This window comes from Lithobates pipiens, unplaced genomic scaffold (genome assembly GCF_037356315.1).
Source record: "Lithobates pipiens isolate NorthernLeopardFrog02 unplaced genomic scaffold, aLitPip1_a1.2 Scaffold_27, whole genome shotgun sequence".
Lineage (NCBI taxonomy): Eukaryota > Metazoa > Chordata > Amphibia > Anura > Ranidae > Lithobates > Lithobates pipiens.
In genome coordinates this window covers 141,685,891-141,694,263 of record NW_027507788.1, presented here as the reverse complement: position 1 = coordinate 141,694,263, position 8,373 = coordinate 141,685,891, and the positions used below count along the sequence as shown (strand labels likewise).

At 40.8% G+C, this 8,373-nt stretch overlaps 1 protein-coding gene across 4 annotated transcripts in view; it reads right to left on the bottom strand.

The window, feature by feature from the left end:
* Positions 1–573: 573 nt before the first annotated feature.
* Positions 574–8,373, bottom strand: part of VWA1 (von Willebrand factor A domain containing 1) — a 193,668-nt gene continuing 185,868 nt past the window's right edge. For all 4 annotated transcript variants that reach the window (XM_077457579.1, XM_077457580.1, XM_077457578.1 and 1 more), the window contains one exon: positions 574–8,090. In XM_077457579.1, the coding sequence (XP_077313705.1) occupies positions 8,023–8,090 (68 nt within the window). In that variant the 3' untranslated portion in view covers positions 574–8,022. The remainder of the gene's footprint in view (positions 8,091–8,373) is intronic.

Sequence of the window (8,373 nt, the reverse complement as noted above, 5' to 3'; positions counted from 1 at the left end):
GAGAAAAACCCATATCGGTCGACCTCTAGAAATAAATATGAACATAAAATATATATTGGTTAATATGAAATTCTACTACAAGGTGGTGACAAAGGGGCGTTGCAACTGCACAGAGAGGCGCAGGATCTGTAGAGGGAGTTCTGTCCTCCTCTTTGCTGCCGACTACCGAGATGGGGGGGGGGGGGGGCAGAGAGGAGGTTGGTGCTGCAGCTGCAGGAGAAGTGGCTGGGCTACATTAAATGGCCAAGTGGGCCTTGAGGTTTAGACCGTGGGCTGAATGGTAGAAATCTAAAAGTGCATGACTATGCAAAGTCTATTGATCTGTATGGGCAGTAAAGGATAATCGACTCCTAACCTCATCCGCATACATCCTGGTCAGTAGATGCCATGGGAAAAGTCAATTGACTGAGGTGTAGTATATTTTCCAGACAGTCACCAGATTTGATTTGTGTGTGGACCTGCATGTCTGTAGGCCTGCTGGAAGACCAAGACATAAGCTGGTGATTGTAACGTTTCCTAGCATGTTGCTACCTATTGCTAGGCATTCAGAAAATACAACACAGATAGACAATACAGTTTTGAGCAGACATTTATTTTTGTGTTTGCCAATTATACTGCAGTACAGTTACAAAGCTGCACTACAACACTATTATTTACAATGTACAAAACAGTGACAGGTCCTCATTATAACTTAGCAATGCTAAACCAAGAAGTAAGATTTCAACACTTTTCTAGATGCATTGTTTTAGAATGGTGAAAAGCAGTTCACACATCTAAAATTCATTATGGGAAATTAATAATACTGACACCCTTGGCCTAAAGTTGCTGTCAAGAAAAATAATTCTAATATACATAGCACCAATTTTTTTTTTAAGTGTTGCTCGTGTTTAAAGAAAACCTATCACAAAATCGGTGTGAGAATCCTCAGATACAGGATGCTTGGGTGACTCCTGAGCAGAATGCTGGCTCAAGTCATGTCCATCATTGTGAAGGTAAAATTTATGTAAAGTCAGATTTTTATTATTTTTTTTTTTTTTTTTTAGATGGAATGTAAAATGGTTTGACCCCTGTGAAGTTTTTGTTTTTGTCCATGTCTCCGTTCAGCAGATTCACCATCTCTGTTGGTCCTGGTGACCATTTTCTCTGATACATAAATTGATGAGAAATCCAACATTTATGAATTATTGGAGGAACAGGAGGTGAGGGTAAGTCTTCCATTGGGGAAACCTGTTTTAAGTTGGGATATCCCCCCCCATCCTTTGGAGAGATCCCCTCTTACATCCTCCTGTGTCTCTGGGGCAGGAAAATCTACTCAATCCCCACTTTATTAAAAACTATGACTTTACATGCCCTTTAAAAAGGTTCAATTTCACTGCCCTAGAACTAGTAATAGTAAGTCAGAAGGTGCAAAGGAAAATAGGAAGTGAGGAGAATCCCCCCCAACATAGATACAGGCAGTAATTGAAGCTGAACTCCTCTCAGATATAACAGACATATATTAATGCAACTCTGTGTTCATTAATATATGCTGTCTGGGCTAATTTTAACATTTCTCACATACATGGAAATATCAGTTTTTTTTTTCTAGAAAATTACATAGCATCCCCCAAACATTATATATTTTCTAAAAGCAGAGGCCCTGGAGAATAAAATGGTGGTTGTTGCACTTTTTTATGTCACATAATATTTGTGTAGCCATTTATTAAATACACATTTTCAAGAAAAAATCCATTAAAATGAATGTTAGTGCACACAAACACAAATGATTACCCAATTCTTTGGTAAAATTTAAACAATGATGTTGCATACCAAGCATGTCAAGATTTAAAATTTTGCACGCCCATGAAATGGTGCAAACTATGATACCTAACAATTTTCCACAGGCAATATTTTAAAAGCCTTCAAGGGTTACCAGCTTAGCGTTAAACGTGACCTCTGGTGTTGGAATTATTGTTCTCACTCTGGTGTTTGCAGTGGTATCTCACATACAGTTGTGCTCATAAGTTTACATATCCTGACAGAATTTATTATTTTTTGGCCATTTTTCAGAGAATATGAATAACACCAAAAAATGTATTTCACTCATTGTGTTTACTCTTTAAATCATAATGACACCAGAAACTACCCAAATTACCCTGATGAACAGTTTACATATCCTGGTGATTTTGGCCTGATAATATGCACACAAGTTGACACAAAGGGGTTTGAATGGCTATTAAAAGGCAACCATCCTCACCTGTGATCTGTTTGCTTGTAATTGTTGTGTGTGTGTATATAAAAATTCAATGAGTTTCTGGACTCCTGACAGACCCCCTTGCATCTTTCATCCAGTGCTGCACTGACGCGAGTCATGGGGAAAGCAAATGAATTGTCAAAGGATCTGCGGGAAAAGGAACTGAACAGGAAAGGGATATAAAAGGATATCCAAGGAATTTAGAATGCCAATCAGCAGTGTTCAAACTCTAATCAAGAAGTGCAGTTCATGCAAGACAGCCCAAAATTTACAGGAACTGGAGGCTTTTTGCCAAGAGGAATGGGCAGAAGATAAAGAGCCTCATCCACAAAAGACTTCAAGCTGTCATTGATGTTAAAGGGAGCAATACACGGTATTAAGAATTGGGGTATGTAAACTTTTAATCAGGGTAATTTGGGTAGTTTCTATTGCCATTATGATTTAAAAAGAGTAAACACAGTTGATTGATAATAAATGGCTTCAGCCAAACACTAACCATGAGTGAAAGAAAAGTTTTTGTGTTATCATTCATATTCTCTGAAAAATGGCCAAGATATAAATTCTGCCAGGGTATGTAAACTTATGAGCACAACTGTATGTAGTGCAATCACTGTTTACATATGGATTCAGGACCAACGTATGTGTTTTTATTTGCACAGGGTGCTTTAATTATTATTATTTTTTTTTATTTAAATTTATTTTTCTTGCACTTATTTTTCTTATTAATCTTTATTACTATTGCAAAGATGAACAACACCACTTGTGATAGGTTGGGCAGTGACAGGCACTGTTTATTAAGATAGCAGGGGTCTATATCCCCTGATCCCTCCTCTGCCCTCCAAGGCAGCCGATCAAACACCGATCAGTTTGATTGGCTGCCTCTCTGGCCGGTACTGGGTATAGTGGCAGTGGGAGGCACCCTTCTGCGGAGCACTGAAAAAATAATCAGGCAGCTGTATAGATGCTCAGATCATTGATAACTGCAAGCTTATTTTTCAAATGCAACTAGTACCTGAATTTGACCTGGAATTAGCCTCTTGCAGTCCCTGTACAGCAGAGCTCAGACTGCAAAAGGAGAGACAGTATAAGGAGCTGGTCAGCTATACTGCAGTGCAAGGGATATTCTAAAGGGAGGAGAGAGTAATATACCAGAGATGGGCTCACCAGTCTCCTGCTCTCTCTGGGGAAGGACAAGACATGTAAGTGTCACCTAACTATAAGGCCGCGTACACACGGGCGAACTGTCTGTCCAACTTAGTCCGCTGAAACGTGTTTCAGCGGACAATCCGCTCGTGTGTGGGCTTCAGTGGACTTTTTCAGCGGACAGTCTGGCGGACTAAGTCTTTCGGAATTTCCGTAATACAGTCCGTCCAAACTTGGTTTCAGCGGACAGTCCGCTCGTGAGTAGGCAAGTTGGACGGACTAAGTATGGCGCATGCTCAGAAAGGATTTACACGGCCGAAGGTTGCATTGCAGTGTATTGGACGTCGTATTTCTAGTCCCGTCGTACGTGCTGTACACGTCATCGCGCAAGCTTTCAGCGGACTGTCTGTTCATCGTGTGTGGTCAAGTCCGTTCATTCAAAAGTAGGACGGACTGTCTGTCGGATTGTCTGACGAACTTAGTTGGCCAGACAATCCGCCCGTGTGTACGCGGCCTAAGAGAGAACAATTAAGTCTTCAGCCTTCCAGACAAAGCTGTGCAATGTTGCAGAGCTGTGAAAATCTCAGGAACTGTATGGACGGAATTACAAATTCTTTGGCAGGTAAAACAGTTGCATTATATGTAGTCTGACGGCGCTATATGGATGGGAATGTGTGACTGTAGTCACTCAACATATATAATTATGGGTGCAACGGATTGGCACCGATCTGTGATCTGAACGGGAAAGCCCGTGGCTTCGGCCTAGTTCCGGAGCGGCAGCCATCTTGGGGCACCCGTTGGCGTTTACAATGTGATCGCTCCGTCATTTCGGAGCAATCACTTGTAAACAAACCGGTGTCATGACGACGCAGGTCCCTCTCTCCCCTCTCTGTACAGTGGAGGGGAGAAATCGGATGGGAGCAGCGCTGTGGGCAGCATCTGTAGAGCCCACAGCGCTGCTCTGTGACAAGTGCAGTCACAGCCATCCCAGCAATTCCCTGCCAATACTTTACCTGCCAATACCATGCCAATACCCTGCCAATACCCAGCCATACTCGGTAATACCCAGCCATACTCATCCATGCTCACCCAATATTACATTGGGGGAGACGACGTGAATATTGCAGTGGGGGAGATGTATATTACAGTGGGGTGTTTGTGGATATTACAGTGGGGACTATATGGTGGTGGAGTTTTCACAGGTTTTTGCAAATTCAATTATTTGCTGATCCGAAAAATGATCCGATCCGTGACTCTGATCCGAGGAATGATCTGATCCGTGAGTTTTTTGCACCCCTATATATAATCCAAGCTAATGATAAAGGCCAAAAGATCCCATTTTCGTAACAGATTGTCTCCTTATTCGCTGATATTTACATTAAAAAATAACATTAATCATGGTTGTTTGCTGAAGCAGCAGTGTTATTAGCCATATTTGACCCATTTTCAAGCACTCTGTTTTATTCCCCTCTTAAAAATCTTCACTCATTCCAACACGTTTCCTTTTCTGGTTGTTGTATGAAGATTAAATGATTGCGTTAGAAACAGTTTTCAAAGTGCTTATGAATAAAAAGCACAGGTTTAGGGTGGTCACAGGATATATCATTGACTGGTGGGATGCAAGTCAAATAATTCCATGTATAGACTTGACAAAGCACGTGCATGCGAAAATTGCTTTGTCATGGCAACAGACCCTTTTTGCGTTCCATGCTGATCATATCGGCAACAATCTCCGCTTCTGTTTCGAGGTCGCGGTTACGACACCGGGCAGCGTTAATGGACTCCGGCTTGGCTCCTGAGCGTTTGGGACTTGCTCACAGCGGTGTATTACCACATGCTCCACTGCACCCTCCCATCCCCCAGCCCAACGCACCCAGTGGTATCGTATAACCCATCATGGGTTTGATTTTACTTTGTGTACAATTTCGTACTGTGTACAATAAACTTTACCTTTTTAGCCTTTATCATTGGCTTTTGTTATATATGAGAGACTACAAGCAGCCACTCCCATCCAGATAATGCTGTCATCCTATCTGTTTACTGTTTATGGTTATTGTATGTACTACACTTGACGGAGCATCGGATTGACCCTTGGTCAGTGGATAGTGCAATTCTCCATAGGGTCAAGTGCTTTGGACACACCGGGGTTGATTTAGTAAAGGCAAATACACTGTGCACTTTGCAAGAGCAGTTGCTCCAGAGTTTCCCCCTGCTGACTTCCATCATCCAATCATGTGTAAGCAAAAATTCAATTTTTTTTTTTTTTTTTGCATGTGATTGGGTATTCTTTGCAAATTGAAGCCTCACCTCCTTTACCAAGCTCTGGAGCAATTTCTCTTGCAGAGTACAACTGCACTTTGCAACATGCACAGTCTATTTGCCTTTAGTAAATCAACCCCACTGTGTTATTATATGTAGTCTGTGTATGTTTTCCGAGAGTTTAGCTTTAAAACAGTCATTCTAACCTCTCTTCGCCAAAATTATTAAAGTTTGGACAGAGCTTCACTAGCTCCAGTATTTAGCAGGGTTTTTTAGGATATTTAAAGCTTGTTCATATATCAATAAATCTTCTAACACCTATAAAACTACTGGATAAATAAGCCCCCAAATTTTAAAATTCCTCCCAAAATGTGCCAATCTTCAGCCAACACCATACTACTTCGCTTTGCCTTCTCTATATGGGTCAAATGTCACAACTGTATCCAAAATAGGCACTGTAGGTTCGTATTTGTTCTAATAACAAGAAAAAGTATGTAATGGCCCATAGCAAACACTTCATTAATAAAAAAAAAAATGTCAGAACTGATTGTGAATGTTCCAGATCCTTTCCTTGGCCCTACTGTAAAGAGCAAATACATATAAATGAATGCTGCCTTGTGTTTTTTAAAGCTCTGTATTGTGTTAATGATGGTTATTTGGCCAAGGAAGACTAAAGCTTGCGATGAGTCTTCTTTCACCACTTACATGATAAACTTCAAGTTTTCTTGAAAAAAGGTCAATTAAAAACACAACAAGCAATAATCAAAGTGCACTAATCCATAGAAACCAGTCAGAAACAGCTTTTGTTAACAAGATCCACTGCAAGCTGCTAGAAGATGAAAACTGACTGGATCCCATGGGTTACTACACACCACTGCACTTTGCCCTCATTGTATAATACCTTGCTCCTACCTCATCCAGACAATTCAGAGTTGCATCTGGGTTTTAGAAATGCCTCAATGACCCAGAAAAACCTGTATGAATCCACTGATAACTGAGCCTCCAGGAGCCCCCCCCTGTTGGTGGATACCACTGATCAGAAGTGGTCATCACACTCCACTGCAAAGCCAACAGGTATGTTGTCCACCACTATTAAAATCAATCTGGAATGCCTCATAATCCTGCAAGAACCCAGTGATGAACACTTTTATCAGCCAATGGGCACTGCCCACATCACTAGGAAGAAACATGGGCACTGCAGACATGACCCTCCCACCCCAAAGAACAGTAAAACAAAGATCTGGGACTTGGCCTGTTATGTGACCATGCTTTTCGTGAGTAACTGTCATCTGATCCCTAGGAGCCTCTTTGGTTGGAGGTGACCATTAGACTGGAAGCGGTCTTTGCTCTCCACTGCTGTCAACTGGTCTACTGTCCACCATTCATCATAACATCAAGTTGGAATGCATCTGAATTCTGCGAGGCCCTGGTGAAGGACTCTTGTGGCAGCCAATGAGCAGTTCCCATGTCATCAGAAAGAAACATGGGCACTGCAGACTGGACCCTCCCACACTACAGACCATTAAAAAAAAGAAGGCCTGGGACCTGTCCTGTTATGTGACCAGAGGTTTTGGTTCGCATTTAGGGCTTTTAGGAAGATTTTTTTTCAATAATAAAATATAAACAGTGGGGAGGAAAGAGAGTGTAAGAGGTTCCATGTTCTTCCCCTGGAGATGAGCTTTCATATAATACTTCAAGTTTTCTAATAAGAAACATCAAGGTCAATTAATTAAGCCAAAAGCAATGATCACACTGCACCAACTTATAACAACCAATCACAAACAACTGTTGTTAATTAGATCCATCTTGAGCTGCTGGATGCTGGCTTTTGGTTGGATGCCACAGGTTACTACACCACTGCACTTTTCACTCATTAAATAAACTTAAAATGATAACATATGAATCCTGTGAAGTTGTTCCTGCACATTCTGCAAGCACAGTCTTTTCTTCCAACCTTGCAATTCCCTTTGCAGAGGAGATACCATTTTCGTAACAGATTGTGTCCTTATTTGCTGATATTTACATAAAAAAATAACATTAATCATGGTTGTTTTGAAGAAGCACAGTGTTATCAGCCATATTTGACCCATTTTCAAGAGCTCAGTCCTGTTTTATTCCCCTCTTAATCTTCACTCAATCTAACACGTTCTCTTTTCTGGTTGTTGTATGAAGATTAAATGATTGTGTTAGAAACAGTTTTCAAAGTGGTTATGAATAAAAGGCACAGGTTTAGGGTGGTCACATGATATATCATTGACCGGTGGGATGCAAGTCAAATCATCCCATGTACAGAAAAATGCTTAAGCTCATCCACTCTTGCCCTTCAACATCAAGGTCCAGTTTGTAAACATACAATAGGCTTTCTTCTCATTCAGTGATTTCCACGCTCATTGGGCCACAGGTTTTTTTCCATTCAGCGGAGTCTGAAGACTCGAATAACTGTTTGCAGACGTTCCTAGGGAGAAATAAATATATACTGCATTTTATAGTTGTTTTAGGTTGAATTTATACCTTATATAAAAATGCATTGGACATTTTTGCTTTTTTAACCAACTCAACACCAGCATGTTAAACCTTTTTTGTTTCCAGGCCATATTTCAGTTTTCAGTGCCGAGTTAGTTTGACAGACAATTAGTCATGCTACAGTCATGCTACAGTGTTCCTAAATACATTTTATATCCTATCATCACAATTTGGGATTACTTAAAGCATTTGTTACCCTAAAAAAAAAAGAAAAA